Raw genomic sequence first — 23512 nt, 5'->3', positions numbered from 1 at the left:
CTACAGGCTGGTGATTTGGTGCTTAATTAGGGCACCAAACCTGTTGCGTCTCTCAAGCATCTTTGGGTTTTTCTCTTGGAGCTACGGGGCTACCCAGTGGTACCCACTCAGGGCAACACTGGGAGGCCTCTGGGAATGTATGTGGGTGAATCCCTAAGGCGGGCTTCTGGCAGTGCGATTACAAGCTAAGTGCCAGGACCAAAGGAGGGCGGGCGGTGTCTCTGGGGTGGTGGGATGTAACAGCAGCCGCTCCTGCCAGAAGCAGGACCCACCACTTTTGGAGTTCTGGAGTCCTGTGAGGATGGATGCTAGAGAGGACAGCCCAGCAGCCAATGTGTGGGACCACAGCGACACCTGGCTCTGGTCCGAGAGGCATCCATCCTTCCTCTGCAGAGACGCAGGGACCTGCGGGGGGCGTGGCCGCCTGCGGGGGGCGCGCCCGCCTCTCGGGGGCGTGGCCTCGGGGGTCGGAGGGCACGTGACGCGGGTGTCATGGCGACTTCCATGCTTGGTCCTGTCCGCGGCCCAAGGCCGTTCGGCTTGGCTGGCCTGTTCCGTCGCCGGCCGCCTCGGGATGTGTGGGGACGTGTGCGGCGGCTCCCGGAGCCCTCGGCAGTCCGGCGCAGCGTGGCGGCGGCCAGCGGGCCCGGCATCCCGGGGTCCGACCACTACTGCCTGGAGCTGCTGAGGTGAGCGGCGGCTGTCCCCGGACGTCCCCGGGAGCCGGAGCCCTGACTGGCTGATCCTCCTGGCCCTGCGTTCTGTTGGGCTCCGTGCGGGTGCTGCAGAGGGGGGCAGCAGGCCTGCCTGTTCGCGTGGCCACGGGATCCTCGGCTCAATACGTCACCCTGCCCGAACCCTGCCTTTAAGGGACGCTGCAACTTTTGCATGCTTAGCATTTTTTATTCATAGACAGCTAGTGATTTTAACGCTGTTAAAGGTTCTGTGTGCTCTGCACTGTTAAAAGTGTCTGTCTTGCAGAGGCTGCGGATTTAGCTCCGTGGGTAGAGTACTTGCCTAGCATGCACGAGGGTTAGTTAGATCAACAGCTTCCCATAAAACCTGGCACACACGCCTGTGACTCATCTTCGGAGAGAGAAAACGGAGGTTGAAGGTTATTTTTGGCCACACATCAGCCTCATGAGACTGTATTAAAAATTATTTACAAAAATAAAGTCCAAAGCAACTTACTTAACGGTCCTTACGAATTACTATTCCCATCAAGGGTTGTAAGAATTAGAGCATTTAGGAGCTGGAAAGATGGGTCAGTGTTTAAGAGCACAGGCTGATCTGGAGGACCTAGGTTCGATTCCCACCACCCACATGGCAGCTCACAACTGCCTGTAAGTCCAGTTCCAGGAGAGCCAATCCCCTCTGGTGTTCCTGGGCACTAGGTAGGCACGTGGTGTAGGCAAAACACTCATATACATAAAAATAAATACGAATTTAAAAATAAAGTTTACCAGAGCATTTTGTATCATTGCCTGGCACATAGTTAGGTTATTATCTTATTTAATAGATGATCTCACTTCATGTCAGGTCAAGGGAACAAGGAATTTCCCTGAGATTGACTAGAACATTCTCATGACTTGTGCTTTGTTCACACGGTATCGGGAAAGACATCTGGGAGTTCCTCCATAGACATATGTGGGGTGTGGAGTGGATTGGGCCTGCCTTGGAATAGAGCCCTGTGAACATTTATGGTTTAACAACACCCACCCTCGCCACCCCTGCAGTTTGCCCTTCCTTGCTAACACTGGTGTCTGATACAGTTTTTGTTTGATTTGAGACAGGATTTTTTTTTTTTTTTTTTTTTAAAGTTTTTCATGACAGGGTTTCTCTGTGTAGCCCTGGCTGTCCTGGAACTCACAGTGTAGACCAGGCTGGCTGTGAACTCAGAGATCTGCCTGCCTCTGCTTCCAGAGTACTGGGATTAAAGGAGTGTGCCACCACTGCCCGGCTGAGATAGGGTCTGTATGTAGATGTGGTTGGCTATGTAGACCAGGCTAGCCTGGAGGTCACAGAGATCTGCCTGCCTCCCTCCCAAGTGCTAGGACTAAATTAGGTCTGTGCCACCAGTTTTTTCTTGGTTTGTTTTTGTTTTTAAAGATGTGTTTATTTTTATTTTATGTGTTTGTGTTTTGCCTGTATGTGTGTACATATGTCTGTATACTTTGTATGTGTGTACACTGTGTGCATGCCTGGTGCCTCAGGCCAGAAGAGGACATCAGACCCCCTGGAACAGTTGTGATGTTGGGAATCAAACCAGGGTCCTCTGGAGGAGCAGCTACCTTAGCTGCTGAGCCCTCTCTCCATCCCCAGTATCTGATTTTAAAATGCCTGGTTTCAAGGGCCTCTGAGCCAGTGGTTCTCAACCTTCCTAATGCTGCAACCCTTTAATATAGTTCCTCCTGTTGTGGTGATCCTTGACCATAAAATTATTTTCATTGCTACTTCGTAACTGCAATTTTGCTACTGTTATTTTATAAATCGTAATGTAAATATCTGCTAGTCTTAGGTACCCCTGTGAAAGGGTCGTTCAACTCCAAGGAGTCGTGACCTGCAGGTTGAGAACCATTGCTTAAGCATTACTAAAATAACTAAATCACCCTGGATTTCATTGGGGAAGTAAATCCAAAAATGCATTTGCTCCAGTGTTTGGCAGGTGTTTTGGGTTTCCCGCTCTCCTCCCTTCTCCCAAGTAGTGAGGTTGTAGGCTTTGGCTGTCACCATGTCACGTCGGTTTGCTGGGCTTTCTTTTTTTTTTTTTTTTTTTTTAAAGATTTATTTATTTATTATGTATACAGCATGTATGATTGCAGGCCAGAAGAGGGCATCAGATCTCATTACAGATGGTTGTGAGCCACCATGTGGTTGCTGGGAATTGAACTCAGGACCTCTGGAAGAGCAGTCAGTGCTCTTAACCTCTGAGCCATCTCTCCAGCCCTGCTGGGCTTTCTTTATGGTGCTGGAGACTGAACTCAGGCCTGGTGATGCAAGACAAGCTCCGTACCACTGAGCTGCACACTAGCCGTTGTATTTCTAGACAGCTTCTTGCTGTGTTTTGAAAGCTGGCCTTGAAATTGTGGACGTAAGCGGTTTCTTGCTGAGCCCCCTGAGTATATACCATACCCAACCTATCATTCTCTGGATATGTATTTTCCCCGCCCCAACTTGGGGCATCATTCTTTTGAGAATGTCTGGAGGTCGTAGGAACTGATGTCTATATCCAGGTAATTGGCATTATTCATTGATGCCAGGAATGTGGAGATCATTTGTGCTTCTAGGCTCCTTTAGCAAGTACAGAAATACACATGCACATTGGTTTATATATCTTATATCTGTGTCTTTCTATGTATATGTAATAAAAACTTGCTTAAACCATTCATTTATACCTGCCCCCACTGCCTTTGTTGGTTGTTGTTTTGAGAGAGTTTCATTGTAGCCTGGGCTAGCCTCAAACTCCTGATTCTCCTCCTACCTGCACTTCCGAATGCTGGGATCACAAGTGTGTATCAACATATCCAGCTTTGTTTTTTCTTTTGTACCTCATTTCAGTACTTACTGAAAGCAAAATATTCTGAAGCAATTACAAGTGCTTTGTAAATAAAAATAAAACAAAATACAGATTTCTTTTTTAATGTTTGGAATGAGAAGCAGACACATTGTTTTAAGTAGTTGTAGAGAAAGTTATATAATTTAAGAACCAAGCGCCGTTGTTTTCAGTTGCCTGTTTTGTCTGGTCTGTGTGCAGCCCAGAAGGTGGAGGCTAACACTTGTTTTCTTCCGTTCTGTCTGTTGTAGGAAGCGGGATTATGAAGGTTACCTGTGCTCCCTGCTGTTACCCGCAGAAGGCCGAAGCTCTGTTTCTGCACTGAGGGCCTTCAATGTGGAGCTGGCTCAGGCTGGTATTAAAATACTATGACGAGACGGTTGGAGGATATGAACAATAAAGAAATAGAGTAATTCGTGTTAGATGTACTTAAAATTTCTGCTAGTGTTTTTTTTCTCCTGGTAACTACTTAGGCTTAATTCGGTACCAAAAAGTAAAACTAGCTGGTGAATTTAACATTTCTGGAAATGATTCTGCATTTTTAAGTTTTTCTGAGTATATTGCAAATTTGCAGTTAGCATTGTCTGTTAACTGAATAAACTAATGAGAATCTTACTGCTTTCTCCGATAGTTGCATATTCTGTGGGTATATAGAAAATTTGGAAAAAGTTGAAAATTTTTTTTTTTTTTTTTTTTTTTGGTTTTTCGAGACAGGGTTTCTCTGTGTAGCTTTGCGCCTTTTCCTGGAACTCACTTGGTAGCCCAGGCTGGCCTCGAACTCACAGAGATCCGCCTGGCTCTGCCTCCCGAGTGCTGGGATTAAAGGCGTGCGCCACCACCGCCCGGCTAAAAAGTTGAAAATTTAATGTGAAGTGAGAATGGACAATATTTTGGCAAGCCTACATGGTAGAGCACAAGAGAGTCTGGCAGACCTGACTGATGTCTGTCTCAGAATTACAGGGAAGCCGGGAGCCTTCCTCCTTGAGCGGATAGAACATGGGCAGATTCAGAACATGTAAAATGGTGTGGAGTGAAGGGACTCTAGTAGAATGGTCTTGGTCTTCTTAGGACAGCAGGTGGAGAGGTGTGGAGTCTTGAAGAGTGGCACATGTATGCATATCACGACTCGTTATTAAACACGAGTGGCTTAATTAATGTGTAGAACAGACTATTGCCGTGGCTAGTGCCAGGGCGTATGCACCCCCTGGCAGCTTACCTTCCCGCCGGAGCCTTGGCCGCTGTCCTCTGTCCCAGTGAGTCTGTCCCCCTCCTCAGCCAAACCTCCTCCTCCTTCCTGGAGAATTTGAAGCGACCAGCAGCTCCCCAGGGACACGGAGGCACCTGCACCACGGTTACTCTGCTGACATTTGTTTGTTTTGACATAGGGTCTCACTATGTAGTCCTGGCTTTTTGGAACTCACTGTGTAGACCAGGCTGTCCTTCAAGTCAGAGATCCACTTGCCGTTGCCTCTCAAGTGCTGGGAATAAAGGTGTGCACCATGCTAAGCTCCATGCGATTACTCTTATATATAGGGATGTGACTGACAGTAGGAAAATCTTCCTTGGTTTATCATTAAAAAAAAAAAAATTTATTTAAAAAATGTTAGGTGTATCAGTGTTTTGCCAGCATGTATGTATGTATGTATGCCTGGTGCCCATGGAGGCCAGAATGGGTGTTGGATCCCCTGGAACTGGAGTTACAGATGGTTGTGAGCCAACATATGGGTGCTGGGAACTGAACCCCTCTGCCAGAGTAGCAAGTGACCTCAACTGCGGAGCCATCTGTCCAGCCCTGCTGAGTCATCACTTTTGAGGGGAAAATGTATGGCTGGTTGTCCTCACACAATTGATGTTGAATAATTGAAGTTAGTCATCAAAAAAAAAAAAAAAAATCAAGTTGCAGATTTGGGATCCACAGTACAGGAGCAGCTCAGAGCTGATGCATGGAGCTCCTGCAGCTGGCTGCACTTAAAAAAAGTACTTCTGACCACATGAGCAAGGAATGTTTACACTTAACATGTGCAGAGAGTCAAAGCCACCCAAATACTGTAATGGTTCTCAAAAAGCAGATTTGGAGACACAGCGTGACTGTAGAAGAAGCCTGTTTGCTGAAGACAATGACTGATTTTGAGTTTTGGGGACAGGCTCTCGTGTAGCCCAGGCTGGCTTTACACTTGTTATGTAGCTGGGGATGGGGATTCTCTCGCCTCCACCTGCCATATGTTGGGTCACAGTTAGTGCTACTACCCTAGCTCAAGAAGAAACCATTCTTTATTATTATTATTATGATTTTATTATTGAATGTGTATAAGTTTTCCTTCGTGTGTGTCCATATACCGTGTGCACACCTGGTGCCTGTACAAGCTAGAAGAGGGCATTGGATCTCCTAGAACGATAGCCACAGATAGCTGTGAGCCACCATGTGGGTGCTGGGAATTGAACCTGGGGAAGAGCATCCAGGGCTCCTAACTGCTGAGCTATCTCTCCATCCCCAAGAAACAACTCTTAAAGCAGTGAAATGTCTCAGCGAGCAGAAGTACTTACCTCACAAGCCTGGCAACCTGAGTTCAACCCCCAGAACCTACAGTCCAGTGGGAGAGAGCTGACTCACAGAGTTGTCTGTCCTCTGCTCTCCACATGAATTTATACACAGTCAGTTTAGACATGGTCTCATTCTGTAGCTCAGGCAGAAACTTACTACATAGCCCAGGTTGGCCTCGAGCTCATGGCAGTTATTTTACCCCCTGAATACTGGTGTTGTAGGCATGAACAACCACACCTGGCTTATACATTATGTTAATAAGAGATTAGTTAGTAGCATCGAGGGCAATGTGCATTGTCAATTTTACACTTAGTGTTCGCTCTGAAAAATGTAGTCATGTATTGACCACCATAGCAGTAGTGCAGGACAGTTTGATTAGCTCACAAGTCCCTCATAATATTTAGTGTTCAGACAATGAGTTGTCTTCATTTGTTTGTTTCTATTCAGGGGTTTTAACCGAAGGCTTCCACACATAGACAAGCACTCTACCACGGATCTATGTATATCTCCAGCCTAGAGTTTCTGAACTCTGTTTACAGGTGAAGGACTCAGTCTCCGAGAAAACAACTGGACTGATGCGAATGCAGTTCTGGAAAAAAGCTGTGGAAGACATGTACTGTGACAACCCACCACATCAGCCTGTGGCCGTTGAACTCTGGAAGGTAAAAAAACCTTACATATATACACATACATAGTACATATAGTCTTCTATGAGCATGTATATACCACTTTTAATATAGAGGAGCCGTGTTTGAGCCTGCTTGGGGGTGGCTGTAATTCCGGTAGTGGTGGTGGTAGTGGTGATGGTAGTGAGGTGGGGTCTGTCCTCAATAGTCTTGGGCTTTTAGTGGTCCGAGCTGCTTTGGCAGGGGTGTTGGTTACTTGTCTTGCTGCAGCAAAAGCACCTTAAGGAAGGAGAGGTTTCTCATCTCCAGTCCAGGGTTAGAGTCCATCATGGTGGGTAAGTGTAGCTTCAGGATCGGGATGTCAGTCACATTGCATCTAGGAGTCAGGAAGCAGGGAGCAATAAATACTTGTGTTCAGCTTGCTCCCCATTTTAACACTAATTTATTATGAGAGAGTGAGAGAGAGTAAGCACAGAAAGCCATGAAGTACATGTGGGGGTCAGAGTACAGCTTGTGGAGTCAGCTCTGTCCTTCACCAGCTGGTCTGGGGGTTGAACTCGGGTTACCAGGCTTGGTGGTAAGTCCCTTTACTGCTGAGTCATCTCAGTAGCCTGGCTTCCTTCCCTCTCTTCATTCAGTCTGCCACCCTAGCCCATGGGATGGTATTGCTCACACTGACTGTGGGTCTTTCCACTTCAATTAGCCTAATCTAGATAACTACTCACTTATTGTGTGTGTGTGTGTGTGAATGAGTGAGCACACGTGATGTCCCTGTTAGGGTGTGTGTAGAGATTAGAGGTTGACTCATGACACCCCCAAGTGACATAGACTTTCTTGTTTTTTTGTGGTACTGAAGAACTAGGACTTTGCACTCACCAATGGAGTTACAGCTACCTCGCCAACATTTCTTTTTCTTTCTTTCTTTTTTTTTTTTTCCAAGACAGGGTTTCTCTGTGTAGCCCTGGCTGTCCTGGAACTCACTCTGTAGACCAGGCTGGCCTTGAACTCACAGAGATCTGCCTGCTTCTGCCTCCCGAGTGCTGGGATTAAAGGTGTGCGCCACCGTCTAGCCATCTTAGAAGTATAGTCAGTCTTAACTTGTTTTTTTCCAATGTCTCAGGACATTCATTTTGGGTTTGTCTTAATATTTTCTCATTAGATGTAGGTTATAGATTCTTGGCTGGAGTGCTTAATAGGAAATGCATCCTTCTTGAGGTGTCACTCCTGGAGAGACACTTGTCCAACCTGTCTTCATTGGCACTGCTGTTTGTTTATTGATTGATTAATTGATTGATTGATTGATTGAAACAAGTCCTTACTGTATAGCTCAGACTCAAACTTACAATGATTCTCCTTCCTCAGATTCCCAAGTACTGGGATTACAAATGTGTAGAACCATGCCCTGTGTTCTCGGGGTTTTAGATGCTCTTCATTGGGGGAAGTGGCTATTTTTGCTAGTGAAACTCCATGTGCTGTAAGAGAAAGACTGAATGTTCTGTGTCAGCACTGAAGGTAGGTGTGGCAGCAAGCAGCTCACTACTGAGTTCTTGGTTTCATTTAAGAGTGTAAAGGGCATATGGGAGAGTTTAGAGGGAGGGAAGGGAAGGGGGAAGTGGTGTCATTATATTTTAATATCAAAAATAAAATAAAAAATGAAGGCATCTAACATTCAAAGACAAGAAAAGAAAAAGAAAGAAAGAAATAAATAAAGTAGAATTATTAAATGTGCTCCAGTACAGCAGGCCGAGAGGCCGTGGGAGCCATACAGAGTCGGTCTGCTTGGAAATGGCCTGACATGCTTTTCCGGACAACTGTTCTTCTCCTGATGTCTTTTTAGCATAGCTGCCTGTCTGATGAGTTGTAACAGGTGTTCTCGAACCTACCTTTGCATTGCCTAGTGCATTTGTTCATATCTAGAAAAGTCATTTCTAGCACCTTCTAAAAATTTACACTTGTTTTTTTTTAGGCTGTCAAGAGACATAATCTAACAAAAAGATGGCTTATGAGAATCATTGATGAAAGAGTAAGTTGGAATTGTCCAAGTCTTAAATGTTTTTCCCTTTTTGATCCTTAGGTTAATTATTTATGGAGGAAAACATTTTGTATGCATATTAATCTTTTGGAGGAAGAAAACTCAGAGAGCAAAGGTATTTTATCTGTAGTCCATCCTTACATGCCATACCTGTCACCCTACTCCCTACCGTATCAGGTAGAGACCAGCACCTAGACGGAAGGCCAGCACCTAGACAGAAGGCGCGTGCGTGCGTGCGTGCGTGCGTGCGTGCGTGTGTGTGCGTGCGTGCCCGCCCTAAGGTCTGTAATCACAGGCATAGGCCGCCATGCCCAGATATCTGCCCTTGTTTCATGTATCTTCTCTCTTCATTAACTCCATTGGATGCTTTAAAAAAGGAAATTAGGGGTTGACTAGGAGTGGCATCATTTGGTCAGTAAATGCATATGTATCTTAAAAAAGAAAGACTTTGTGGACTGGGAATGTGTCTCGGTGGTAAAGCTTTGCAATGCTAGGTTTAATTCCTAGCATTACAAACAATAGACCAGTGGATAAGAAGGTAAATAGAAGAGCCTTTTGAAGACCATAACCACAGGTGATTACCGTGCCTTAAAAATGACTTGTTACTTGATACCGTCAGCCACTGGAGCAGCCTTTGGTAAGGCTGGTCACACATCTGCCCTGGTGCTAGATGTGCCCAAGAAGTAAACACAGTGAAGTCTGACAGACCCAGGGGTGGAGATCGCTGTTAACTGCTCAGAGATAAATTCTGACCCAGCCCAGCTGCTACTGCCCTAGGCCATGGAGTCATTTTTGTAGTCTTTTTGATGTGTTTTGGGTCAGTGTCCTCCTCGACCCAATATTTAATCACACACCATTGTCAGGAAGATGTACATTTACTTTATTTACTTATTCTTTAATTTTTTTTTTTTTCCAGACAGGGTCTCATATAGTGCAGGCTGGCCTTGAACTTACTTGTGCAGGATGACCTTGAACTTCTGACCCTCTTGTAATGATTACAGGTCTGTGCCACTGTGCCTAGTTTTCAGCTGTGCTGGGTTTATGGATGCTACCCACTGGACTACATCCCTAGCCCTTAAGTTATTATTACTATTTTTTAAGAGTTTTAAATTTTGTATGTACAGATGTTTTGTCTGCAAGTATACCTGAGCACCATGTGTATGCATTGCCCAAGGAATCCAGAAGAAGTTTTGAATCTTCCGGAACTAGGGTTAGATGGTTGTTATGCTGAGAATTGAACCTGGGTCATCTGAAAGAGCAGCAAGTGCTCTTAACCACCAAGTCAACCCTTTAGCCCTGAAATATTTGAGGCAGGATATCCCTGACTGACCTGGAACTCACTAGTAGTCCAGTTAGCCCTGAACTTGCAACGCTGTCTCCTGAGTGCTGGGGTTACAGGAGTTTGAGACCAGGTCTCAGGTGGCCAAGCCGTTCTGGACTCCCCTCTGGAGTGCAGGGTTACGGGTGTGCTCCATCGTGTCCAGCTTGCTGGACGCTGCACTTGGATGCAGTCCCCGTCTGCGTTCACCTCCGTTGTCGTTGTCTCCTACTCCTTCAGTTAATACGCTGTTAACAGGAAGACATGGCTGTAAAGCTGTAGTAATCCAACTGTGGTGTTGGCAAAGGATGGACATACAGAGCAGTGGTATAGACAGAGTCCATGGGCAGGCAAGATGGCTCAGCAGGGAAAAGTACCTGCTGCAGAAACCTCATGACCTGAGTTTGACCACGTGATCCCACAAGGTGACAAGAGAGAACTGACTTCCCAAAGTTGTCCTCTGACCTCTATGTCCATGTGAACAGCTACACCTGCTGTCATAAATTCATTATAAAAAAGAAGTAAGCGAGTATAGTCAGTTGAGTGATGAGAGCATCTGGACTATTCGGTGGGAAAGTATTGTTTTCCACAGATGGTTCTGGGACCACAGGGTATACACCTGCAAAGAAGGACTCAAGCTAGGTGTTGTGGTGCAGGTCAATAGCCCAGCACTGGGCATGTGCGGGGAAGGGTTCAAGGCCATTCCTAGGCCCAGTCATAGTTGGGGCACAGCTTGGGATACATGAGACCCTTTCTAAAAAATAGTAAAGCTAAATAAATAAATAGACTGAATCAGGACCCCTGCCTCACAATGTGTATGAAAGTCAGCAATTTAGTTTGATGGCCTGTCAAAACCCCCAAAACAAACAAAACTTTGGAGAAAACATTGATGTAAAAAACAAAACATTAGTGTCAACTGTAAATCTTTGTGACTTTAAATTAGGTGATGGTTTCTGAAATATGATATCAAAGGCACAGATAAGAAAAAGAAAAGAGGTAAATTAAAATTAAAAGCTTCAAAAAGTTGAAAACCCAGAGATAATGGGAAATACATTGTCAGTTACTTATCTCATAAGTGCTTAATATCTAACATACATCAGGACTCTTTCAACTCAGCAATAAACGTGCAGAGAAGACACGTGAGTGACCAATAAGAACTGAAGAAGAGAAGCCCTGTGCCTGTGAGGTTGAGCATTCTTGCTATTCTTGAGCCTTATTTTGTGAGGCAATTTGTGAGCACTGATATATAACACTTGCGTGGAGGCGGGGAATTATTTTTGTGTTTTGAGACATGTAGCCCTGGCTGGCCTAGCATTTATATAGAATTTTAAAAAGATTGTATAGAGTGAAAAATATATTTAAAATATATATATTTAAATATTTAAAATATATATTTAAAATATTTTATTTTGTTTTGTTTCGGTTTTTTGGTTTTTCGAGACAGGGTTTCTCTGTGTAGCTTTGCGCCTTTCCTGGAACTCACTCTGTAGCCCAGGCTGGCCTCGAACTCACAGAGATCTGCCTGGCTCTGCCTCCTGAGTGCTGGGATCAAAGGCGTGCGCCACCACCGCCTGGCAAAATATTTTATTTAAATGTATTCCGCCTGCATGAATGTTTCATATAGCAGGTGCAGGTGTTTCTGAGGAGGTCGGGGCATTGGATCCGCAGACATGCTAAGAACAGAACCTGGGGTCTCTGCAGGAGCAGCAAGTACTCTTAGCCACTCAGCCATCACTCCAGTCCATGCCTAGCTATATTTTAATCTTTATCGTGCACTCAACAAATCTGTTAAGTTCTTATTTATTTAGGGCAAAAAAAAAATAGCACTTTTCATTATAAAGTAATAATTCGGTGGACTTGATTTGCGTTTCTTTGACTCAGGAAAGAAATCTGGATGACATAGCCTATCGCAGTATCCAGGAGCTTGAGGACTACGCCGAAGGCACGCAGAGCTCTCTGCTGTACTTGACGCTGGAGGTGCTGGGTGAGTCGCTCTCCTCCTTCCTGCCGAGACAGTCCTCCTGCCTCAGCTTCCCTAAGTGCTCTGATTACAAGTATACACTATCATGCCCAGCTACAACTTTTATTTATTTATTTTTGAGACAGAGTCTCATGATGTAATACTGGCTAGCCTGGAACTCAGTATGTAGACCAGGCTGTCCTTGAACTTATTGAAATCCTCCTGTCTCTGCCTCCTGAGTGCTGGGATTAAAGGTGTGCTCCACCAGCCAACTTTTATTTTCAGTAGGAAGAAAGAGAACATCTCTATTATCTGTGCATTTATAGTCCTTTCGGAGTGCAGACGCGTCCAAGTGCTCAGACTCTCACAGAAGCAGCAGGCTCCCATGGGAATGCTCTGGGTTAATAATCTGTAACGGCTTTCCCTTTCCCGACAGCATCTCCTATGACTTCGAGTTTCTGTACTTCAGTTCTTCCCCATGGGGTGGAAAACAGAATAAAACTACACTTACAATGTTTTGTGAGATTCTCTTTCTCCTCTACTTTAAAAATATTTGAAATGGCACTTTTCTTCTGACCTTGATCCAAGTTGGTGGCATCTTATTGTAAGGAGGAGATTATTGGGGCCCAGGACAATAGTATCTCATTTGAAGATAGTGATCTGTCTTTATGTCAGACCCCAGAATACAGTCCCTGTTGAATGTCCCAGGCCTGTCCTATTGTATTTTAAAAGTAAGGTTGTTATGAAATTACTGCAAGGGAAGAAGTAAAACTCTTAAGTTTCCCATGAAGTCTGATTAAATTCTCAGTGTGTTCTTGGTGTGCTAAAAAGCTGGAGAGCTAATGAGTGGAGATTTGGATTCCTGCTGGCAGGAAGATGGTTGACTTATCCCTGGCACCCACTTTCCCTTGTAAATCCTATTTTCCAGATGTCTGACAGGATAAATACTTTTCCTGGGTTCAGGTGATGTCTTGTGCTATTTCCTTGATTTGCTGTGCTTCAAGGACAGGAGAGCAACCCCATTTGGTGTCTGTAATTCTAGGTGTGAAGGATCTTCATGCAGACCATGCTGCGAGCCACATTGGAAAGGCACAAGGCATTGTCACGTGCTTGAGAGCAGCACCCTATCATGGTAGCAGGAGAAAAGTGTTCCTGCCCATGGATGTCTGTGTGCAGGTGAGGCTGTGACCTGCTAATGATTCTCTGGGGACACCAGGAGAGGAGTTGCTCTTTGTTTTGTTTAGTTTGTTCCATTGCTGTTTGAGAGGTCTGCACATCACTTCTTGCTTTTGCCCTGCTCACTGAGGTAGTCAAGCATGAGGTGTCTGGAGGTAGTGCAGTAAGAAGGCCTGGACAGCCTGCACCTCCTGGCCAGTGACTACTCCCTCCAAGTAGTTACAGTAACCTCGCCTGGGCCTGGTGGTTATTTTATTTTATTTTATTTTATTTTATTTTATTTTATTTTATGTATGTATGTATGTATGTATGTATGTATGTATGTATTTATTTATTTATTTATTTATTTTGGTTTTTCGAGACAGGGTTTCTCTGTGTAGCTTTGCGCCTCTCCTGGAACTCACTTGGTAGCCCAGGCTGGCCTCGAACTCACAGAGATCCGCCTGGCTCTGCCTCCTGAGTGCTGGGATTAAAGGCGTGCGCCACCACCGCCCGGCCGGTTATTTTATTTTATTGGAGGGAATAATTTTTATTGATTTTGTTTTTGAAGGGGTCAAGGTCTCTGGTAGCTTAGGCTGAACTTGAACTCTTGAATCTTTATGTAGCTGAGGATGGCCTTACATTTCTGATCCTTCTGTCTTCACCCTCCAGTGCTGGGGTTACAGGCGTTGACCATCTCACCCAGTTGGAATATGTCTTTTAAAAATGTTTATCAGCTCTGGGAGTCCAATTAGCGAGAAAGAGGAGGGTTTATATGAGCGAGAATTGTTGAGACCAAGGTTGGATAAAGCACAGGGACAAATAGCCAAACGAATGGAAACACATGAAATATGAACCAATGGCTGAGGGGCCCCCAACTGGATCAGGCCCTCTGAATGGGTGAAATAGTCGATTGGCTTGATCTGTTTGGGAGGCATCCAGGCAGTGGGACTGGGTCCTGTACTCATTGCATGAGTTGGCTGTTTGAAACCTGGGGCCTATGCAGGGTCGCTTGGCTCGGCCTGGGAGGAGGGGACTGGACCTGCCTGGACTGAGTCTACCAGGTTGATCTCAGTCCGCGGGGGAGGCTTTGCCCTGGAGGAGGTGGGAATAGGGGGTGGGCTGGGGGGAAGGTGAGGGGGGCGGGAGGGGGGAGAACAAGGGAATCCGTGGCTGATATATAGAACTGAACTAACTGTATTACAAAAAAAAAAAAAGAAAAGAAAAGAAAAAGAAAAAGAAAAAAAATGTTTATCAGAGGCTGGAGAGATGGCTCAGTGGTTAAAAAATGTTTATCAGAACTTTGGGTTTTGAATGAGGTTCTTTATTGTCTATCTTTTGAACTTTTAGAAAAGGTTCATTTTTATTTGTGTGTATATATGTATATGTGAATGTGTATATGCACATGGATGCCTGTGAAGGCCAGAGAGAGTCTGAGATCTTCTGGAGCAGGAAGTTCTGAGCTACCAGATGTGGGAGCTGAGACTGGAACCTGGGTCCTCTGCAAGAGCAACAAGTGCTCTTAACTCTTAATCCTTTTGTATTTTGTTATACTTTCTCTCTCTCCGTACATCATACACATTGTATTAGTTGGGGTTTGCTAGAGGAACAGAACTAGTAGAATGAGTATATATCCTAAATGGGTTATGACATTGACTTCGTCGTGGACATGGAGTAATCCAGCAGTGGCTGCCTGCACACTGGAGAAGCTGAGAACCTGGTCAGTCCCCGTGGCTAGATGCCTCAGCAATCCCAGTCTGATATTGAAGGTCTGGGGGATTCCTGGAGAGCTGCAGGTCTCTCGTGCACATTGAAGGCCCGAGAGGCTGGACTCCAGTGTCAGGGAAGGCCGGCAGCAGTGGCAGCGGACGGCAGATGCACTCAGCAAGGAGCAAAGGTGGCAGGCAAAAGAGCGCTGCCCTTTATTCTGTCGTCTTATACTTGCCCATCTGGGAGGACACCTCCCCTAGATAACCCTCCAGGGGGTATTGTCACAGACCCACCTACACGCATGCCTCCTAGCTGATTATGTAGTCAATCGGGTTGATAAAGAAGATTGACCACTACACACTTAGACCCACAATTTAAAAATTAGCCATTATCCTGTGTATGCTGTATATGCCTGTTTTCTTAAGCAATATTGATTTTAAGTGTGCTTAAAGATTCCTAAAATATATTTTTTTCACAGCATGGTGTTTCACAAGAAGACTTTCTACGGAGGAAACAAGATAAAAATGTGCGAGATGTAATATATGACATTGCCAGCCAGGCACACTTGCACCTAAAGCATGTAAGTAGCTCCTTTGCCCAGTTATCTAGGAAGTTATCCCTACTAGACAGGGCCGTCCTATGGCATATTATGTGTGGTGGTTTGAATAGGCATTGTACCAGGCTTTTTCTTTTGGGCCACCAGCCAGCTCCCAAATCATGACACGGAGACTTATTAGTTATGAATGCTTGCCCTTAGCTTAGGCTTGTTTCTTGCTAGCTCTTGTAATTTAACCTGTTTCTCTTCATCTATGTTTTGCCTCAGGGCTTTTTACATTTCCTTCTCTCTGTATGTCCTACTTTTCCTGCTTCTTGTGTCTGGCTGGCAGCTGCCTGGCTTCTGGCCTCAGGTGTGTCCTCTTTCTCCCTCATTCTCTTCTCCTTCTCCTCTCTAGAGCCTAGATTTCTCCTCCTACTTATTCTCTCTGCCCGCCAGCCCTGCCTTTCCCTCTTCTGCCGACCTGTTGGCCGTTCAGCTCTTTATTAGATCAATCAGGTGCCTTAGGCAGGCAAGGTAAACAAATACAACACATCTTTACATAATGAAACAAATGCAGCATAAAAAAATGTAACACATCTTTACATATCTAAATATTCTACAACAAGGCATGGCTCCCATGGACTCATGTGTTTGAATGCTTAGCCCATAGCAAGTGGCACTATTAGGTGTAGCTGGAGTTTTCCTTCCTGGCCCACAGTCAGGACAAATCTCTTTCACCTGCCAGTCCCACAGCCACTCAGACCCGACCAAGTAAACACAGAGACTTATATTGGTTACAAACTGTATGGCCGTGGCAGGCTTCTTGCTAACTGTTCTTACAGCTTAAATTAATCCATTTCCATTAATCTATACCTTGCCACATGGCTCGTGGCTTACCAGCATCTTCACATGCTGTTTGTCATCGTGGCGGCTGGCAGTGTCTCTGACTCAGTCTTCCTCTTCCCAGCTTTATTCTCCTCCTTGTCCCGCCTATACTTCCTGCCTGGCCACTGGCCAATCAGTGATTTATTTATTGACCAATCAGCAACACACTTGACATACAGACCATCCCACAATTAGGTGTGGCTTTGTTGGAATAGGTGTGGCTTTGTTGGAGGAAGTGTTTTACTGTGAGGCAGACTTTGAAGTCTCATACCTGCAGATCAAAATGTAGAACTCTGAGCTCCTTCTCCAGTACCACGTCACATGGTAATGGACTAAACCTCTGAAACAGTAAGCCAGCCCTAATTAAATGTTTTCCTTTATGAGAGTTGCCGTGGTCATGGTGTCTCCTCACAGCAATAGAAACCCTAATAAGACACTATGGATTTATATACACGATAGCATTTCTACAGCTCAATATGGGTTCTGACCTGGGCAGTCTTTGTTCCATTGTCCATTGGATCCCCAGGATTTATCTTGGGAACTCTTGGAAACTTTTCCTTCTCTAGAAAACCCCTTCCCGTTCCCAGCTGATGGACGCACCCTTTTGTGAGTAAAAAGCCTGAGCTTCCTCACGTGGGCGCCCCTGCTCATCCACAGAATATCCTGTCTCTCCTCCCCTCCCAGAAGCCAGCCACAGCCGGCATTCTCGGGTGCTCCTTCTGTGTTCTGGCTCGGTGCTGCTGCCCACTGGAGCTACAGCTAGAGCTCAGCCTCCTGGTTCTCACCGTTGAGTGAGTGCTCTGCGCTCAGTGTTGCCTGGAGGGAGTGTTCATCACCCTGGCCCGTCCCCTGTTCGAATGTCTTCTAGCCACTCCAATGAGACCATCACGGGAAGGAGTCTTTGAATTTCCCAGTTGAAGAGTCACTTTGCTCTCGATTTTATTCCTTTTTGACACTTTTTTACCTTGAAATTTACTTTATTTCCATTTGGCTCTGATGGCTCCTAACTGGTCCTGAGTTCACCTGAATTGTTTTAGTTCCCTAAGAGTTTGCCCCTCGGGAAGGGTTTGGTGGGAGGAGGAGCAGGGGATAAGAGAAAATAATGGGGGAGGAAGAATATGATGTTTGTGTGTGTGTGAAAATGTGAAAGAATGAATCTTTCTTAAACACTTCCATTGGATAGCCCAGTATAGTCTGGAACTCACTCTGTAGACCAGGCTAGCCTCAAACTCACAGAAATCTGTCTACCTCTTCCAAGTTCTAGGCCTCTCTTCCTGGAGATTGGTAGAATGACCTAAATGGAGAATTGCAATTTCCAAAGTGTTTTATTAATTTGTTTGTTGTGGCTGGACATAGTGGCACATGCCTTTAATCCCAGGGGTAGGCAGGTCTCTGAATTTAAGGCTTCTCTGGTCTACAGAGGGAGTTCCAGGACAGCCAAGCTATACAGAGACACTTTGTCTCAAACAAACAAAAAATAACAAAATTATTAAATTAAACAATTGAAAAAGGGTTATTTGTTGTGTAGTACTGGGGAGTGGAGTCTCCCACATGCTAGGAAAGCTACCAGTGAGCTAGCATCCTTGATCTCCAAGGGATTTTAACAGCCAGGACTGAAAGCACTGTTTGTTATTCATTGTATGCAGTCCATTCCTAGAAAATAGTCTTGGAGTGGTGGACCGAAGAACCGTTGAGGCTCTTTGGAGGCTCTTGAGAAGCACAAGAACACGGAGACACCAGTGTACACTCAGAAACAGAAGCCTGACTGTCTGTCATTCTGCGTTTGTTAATTGTATTGTCATTTTACCATGTCCCAGCTTCCACATAGATAAGACGATCATGTTACTTCCTATCCAAAGTGTTGTTTAGATAGATGAGTTAACGTACAAAGAGTTAATAATAGCACCTGCCATGTAGTAAGTGCGATCAAAGTTAGTTTGTGCCCCATCAAGTAAAGCTGGGACATTAGTACCACAGTAGAAACCTGGCAGAGGTCTTGTCTGTTTCTGTTGCTTTTGGTTTTTTGAGACAGGGTTTTGCTATTTCTGCCTTGGTAGGACTTCCATTGTAGTCTATGACCTTGGATGTGTGACCGTGTTTCTTCGGCCTCCCATGTGTTGAGAAGATAGGTGTGTGCTACCATGCCTGGGTCTAGCAGTGTTTGAGACAAGAAAGATTGGGAGCTTAGGGGCTGGAGAGATGGCTCAGTGGTTAAGAGAGCAGATTGCTCTCATTAAAGGACCTGAGTTCAGTTCCCAGCACCCACATCAGATGGCTTAGAACTGTCTGTACTCCAGCTCGGGGGCAGGGGAGATCTGATGCCTCGAGGCTCCATGGGCACCTGCACTCATGAGCACACAGACACACAAATGTACACATAGTTTCTAGGGAAAAAATTGGGAGCTGGGAGATGAGTTGGTGTCTCGTCACATCTGGCCCCACCCAGCTTGGTCCTGATCCTGACTGGAGCGTCTCGGGAATGAAGAAATGACAGACTCTGAAGAAACAGCAGTGACATGTAGGGAAAGGCTGGAGCCGGGTGTCTGTGCTCACTCTGAGGGCAATTCCTCCTCCCCTGGAAACTCAGTGTGCAGTCTGTCAGCACCCGGAGGAAGGCGTAGGGTCAGTGGGAGGTTCTGTAGGAGAGCGGTCTCAGGCCGTAAACTTCCACATACTCTGTCATCATTCACACACAGACCAGGGGAAGGCTTTGCCATCACCATGGGTCTGAGGTGGTTGTAGTAGTGGTGGTGGGGCTCGCCATGGCTGTGTTTTCCACAGTTGGATTTACTTAGGAGAAGGATGGAGTGTCTTTCAGAGAGAGATGCATGTGTGTATATATGCCCACACCCACAATGAGACTTGATAACCTACTGTGACACGATGCCAAGGGGAGCACGTGAGTTCACATGTAGACCACACCAGTGCCAGTCAGATGCAGACAGTGGTGTGCTCGGTGCTGATCTTCCCTCTGGCTATCGTGACATAGGGAGATGGGCTACTGGAGAATGCAGGATTGTGGCTTGGGAAGGTCAGAACTGGAGTCAAAGCTGTAAGTCTAGATGCTATTGCTCAAGGAGAGTGTTCCCCTAGATGAGGATGAGGGACAGAACCCTGCGGCCACATCCATTCATTAGGTAGAAGGAAGCAGGGCCACTTATTAGGAAGAAGGCGAAGGGCAGAACAGGAGTGCTGGGAGTCCGCATCGGAGAGCAGAGAAGAAAGGACCCCATGTCCTGTGCTGCAGAGAGGCTGAGAGAAAGGTGGCCGTGGTAGAGCATAAAACCATAGTGCACAGTCGGGAAGTGAGGCAGGATGTGCTCCTCCTAATACAGAGACCTGGAAATAAAGGTCGGTCTGGCCAATGCATCAGCCTGAGTGGACCAGGTCTTCATAGCCTACAAAGAGTCAGGTAGAATTGAGACTAGGGGTTAAATACAGAGACGTTTGAATTCCAGGAAGAACAGCTGATAACTTGATCAAGGTGAAGTAATGATGTAAAGACGTGAACTAGACAGAGGTGGGAACACCACCTGAGAAGGTCATCTGTGCTGGATCTAAACAGGGGCTGTCTAACCTAGGAAGGGTGACTGCAGGAGGTCATCTGTGCTGGATCTAAACAGGGGCTGTCTAACCTAGGAAGGGTGACTGCAGAGCTGAGGGTAGAGCCAGTGTGAGATGTAAGGGAGTTGGAGAGTTCCCCAGCTGAGCCATAAAAGGAAGAGGCTTTAACATGCCAGGTGCCTTTGCTAAGTCCGTGGGGCTTTGAAGCTAAGCTGGCAGCAGGAGATGAACTGTTTTCTTGTTTTGTGAGAGGCCCTTGTCGTGTCTAAACTGCTGTAGATGCTTTGTGCTCACCTCAGGGGGCGACTGCTGCTTCAGAAACATTCCAACCAGTTTCTTTCCCTCTTCCTTTAAGGCGAGGTCCTTGCACAGAAGCGTTCCTGCGGAAGCATTTCCTGCTTTTCTTCAGACGGTGAGTGCTCCAGTGGAGAAGGCTGGATAACTAACTGGTGCACAGACTAGACCAGTCTCCGCTGTACTTCTTACGGTCGTTTTCCTTCCTTGATTAGTGTGATGGTTACACCGTATTTCTGAGATGTCATAGCACAGGCTCTGCAGCCAGGCTACCTTGTATTTGCTCTCTCTCTTTGTAGCCATGGGGCCTTAATTTACTCATCAGGAAAATGGGAATGATGGAAGACACCACCTTGTGGGAGTGTCTCCACGGTGACCTGAACATGTAGTGGTGCCGGCCCACAGGTCATTGCTGACCTGGCTGCATCGGAATAACCTGGAAAGCTTATTTAAAAGGTGCTTTCTTGAGCTCAAATTCCCTGATGCAGGCCGGTGAGATGGCTTTTTGAGACAGGATTTCACTGTGTTGTGGAGTCCTGGCTATCCTGGAACTTGCTCTGTAGACCAGGCTGGCCTGAAACTCATAGAGCTCCACCTGCTTCTGCCTCCTGAGTGCTGGGATTAAAGGCGTGCGCCACCACCGCCCCACTAGAGGTCTTCTTATCACTGAGTTCAATCTCCAGAAGGCACACAGAGGTAGAAGGAGAGAACTAACTCCACAAGTTCTCAGGTGTGGGGCCAGGGAGGTGCCCGGGGAGTGAAAGTGTTTGTGGTGTAAACTTAGGACCTGATCTGGGGTTCATGGAGAAGAGAACCGATCCTTCTGACCTCCACATACACCATACACAACAATAAAAAATAAAGTCTAGAATAAAATAAAGGCTGGCTGCCTAATTAATCCTTGTTTGATGCACACACACACCCCAACCGGGTCTACACGGCAGAATTCCAGGGGGTGCTGTGGATGTTGTGTAAGCAGGACTTGGGGCCTCTTAGAATCATGGAGTTAGTGGCTATGAGGGTGGGCATGTAGCCCAGTTGGTAGACTAGCGCAGTGCCTGACAGATATGGTGGTACACAGCTGTGTGGTTTGAACAAAAATGGCCCCACAGGCCCATAGGGAGAGGCAGTATTAGAGGTGTGGCCTTGTTGGAGTAGGTGTGACTTTATCGGAGGAGATGTGTCACTAGGGGGTGGGCTTAAGGTCTCAGAAGCACAAGCCAGGCCAGTGTGTCACTGTCACTTCCTGCTGCCCGTGGCCCCAGATGTAGAGCTCTCAGCTACCTCTGCAGTACCATGTCTGCCTGTGTGCCACCATACTTCCCACCATGATGATGGTGGACTAAAACCTCTGCACTACTGTAAGTCACAGTAATGAAAACCCTAACTAAGACAACAGCTTTAATCCCAGCACTCAGGGCAGAGGCAGGAGGATCTCTCAGTTCAAGGCCAGCCCGGTCTATATAATGAGTTCTAGGCTAGCTGGGGTTACATAAAGAGACCCTGTCTGGAGGAAGAGAAGTCTTTTTCTCGTTGTGTAATGTCACCTCAGGAAACTGAATGGCTTTAGTACTTGTACCTTTCCTTTTCTTTGTAGTTCAGACTGGCGTTGTTTGCATCCTCCTGCCTCAGTCTCCTCAGAACTCAGATCACAGGTATGAACTGTCACATCTGCCTTTTTTTTTGTTTTTCTTGAGACAGAGTCTTACTATTCAGCCCAGGTTGGCCTTGGTTTCACCGTGTAGCACAGGCTGACCTCAGACACATGGCAGTCCACCGGCTCCAGTTTTCTGAGTGTTGGGACTGCAGCTGTGGCCGCCATGCCACGCTGTACTTTTCTTTAGTTTGTTTGGGAAACTTGATGATTCTATGATCTAGTGACCACTGTTCTCTTTTTCCAGGTTACTCTAGAGGACTATTTAAAGAAGATCCAGCGAGTGGATTTTGATATATTCCATCCGTCTTTACAAAAGAAGAATACGTTACTTCCGTTATCTTTATATATTCAATCATGGAGAAAAAGATACTAAAATCATTATCATTACTGATTTACTTTTAGTTTATTGGTTTAAAACAATGTGTGCTTTGAGTTCTTGTTTAGAAGCGATAAGAGCTAATGTATACACACACGTGTTTGTGCGTGCGTGCGTGTGTGTGTGCGTGTGTGTGTGTGCGTGCGTGCGTGCCTGCGTGCGTGTGTGTGTGTGTGTGTGTGTGTGTGTGTGTGTGTGTGTACCTGGAGCTAGCCAGACACTCTCTTGAGCTCCTCCAGTCTCTGCCTCCAAGCCCTGGGGTTACAGGGACACACAGCTTCCCAGCCATCTGTGGTGCTGGGAACCTGAACTCAAGTCCTCATGCTTTATAAACTGTTGAGTCTGTTGAGCTGCCTGCCAAGCACCAGAGCTTGAAGTATTTGCATGTATGTATGCATGTGTGCATGTGTGCATGCATTGTGTGTCTGCCTTGGTCAGTTTATGTGCAAGTACCCACAGAGGCCAGAGGGTGTCAGATCCCCTGGACCTGGAGTCACAGGTGGTTGTGAGCTACCTGATGTGGATACGGGAACCTCTGTAAGAGCTCTTAACATCTGAGCCAGCTCCCCAGCCTTCAGAGCTAACTTTTTACTTAAGGAGAAAAGGAATTATTGCTGTGGTTCAAGTAGAGCTCACAGGACAGCTGCAGAGCTTCTTCGGTGGACTGGGTGCTGGGACCCTGCTGAGATCCTACTGAAAGGTTTCCATGCACCATATTGTCTCTCCATCGATGCAGTAAGTCAGATCAGGCCGAATTAATAAGACCAGGTTTAATCCGAGCAAAGCAACTCCTGGGTGACTCGGGAAAGGAAGCAGGAGAGGAATCACATGGCTGCCCTAGGGAGCAGAGCTTAAGTAGTATTCGTAGGTGAGGTCTTAAGCAGCTGGGGGTGGGGACCACTTGGCGATTTTCTGAGGGCAGGGTTTGGAATAGGAGGATTGGGTTGAGTTCCCACCCAACATCTGGGGGTGGGGGGACGGTACGAGCTGGAGAATCCCAACACCATCCGACCCTCCTCATATGGGGCTGCTGTACCCTCACTGGGAAGTTGGGGTCCTGGGAGGAGCCAGGTGAGAGGGGAAGTCATCACTTCCCTCTCTGTCTCACCCCTGGGGTCCAAAGGGGAAAGGATTTAGATTCACAGTGTGTAACATGCTATTAGCCAAGGCTCAGATGCTCCCTGTAGCTGCAAAATGCATTCATTCAGGGCAGTGGTTCTCAACCTCTTTGACAAGTCTCTAGCTCCAAAAATATTTACATAATAGTAGCAAAATTGTAGTTATGAAATAGCAACAAAAACA

At 46.2% G+C, this 23512-nt stretch overlaps 1 protein-coding gene across 1 annotated transcript; it reads left to right on the top strand.

The window, feature by feature from the left end:
* Positions 1-466: 466 nt before the first annotated feature.
* Positions 467-22266, top strand: Ndufaf6 (NADH:ubiquinone oxidoreductase complex assembly factor 6). Its single transcript, XM_059253839.1, has 9 exons — positions 467-689; positions 3805-3904; positions 6635-6757; positions 8688-8744; positions 11953-12055; positions 13074-13207; positions 15375-15476; positions 20239-20295; positions 22079-22266. The coding sequence occupies exons 1-9, from the start codon at positions 493-495 to the stop codon at positions 22205-22207; spliced, it is 1002 nt and encodes a 333-aa protein (XP_059109822.1). The 5' UTR covers positions 467-492; the 3' UTR covers positions 22208-22266.
* The last annotated feature ends 1246 nt before the right edge of the window (positions 22267-23512 follow it).

Source organism: Peromyscus eremicus, chromosome 2, assembly GCF_949786415.1.
Source record: "Peromyscus eremicus chromosome 2, PerEre_H2_v1, whole genome shotgun sequence".
NCBI classification, from domain to species: Eukaryota; Metazoa; Chordata; class Mammalia; order Rodentia; family Cricetidae; genus Peromyscus; species Peromyscus eremicus.
The sequence above is the reverse complement of the archived record's forward strand: the minus strand, read 5'-3'. Positions and strand labels throughout refer to the sequence as shown.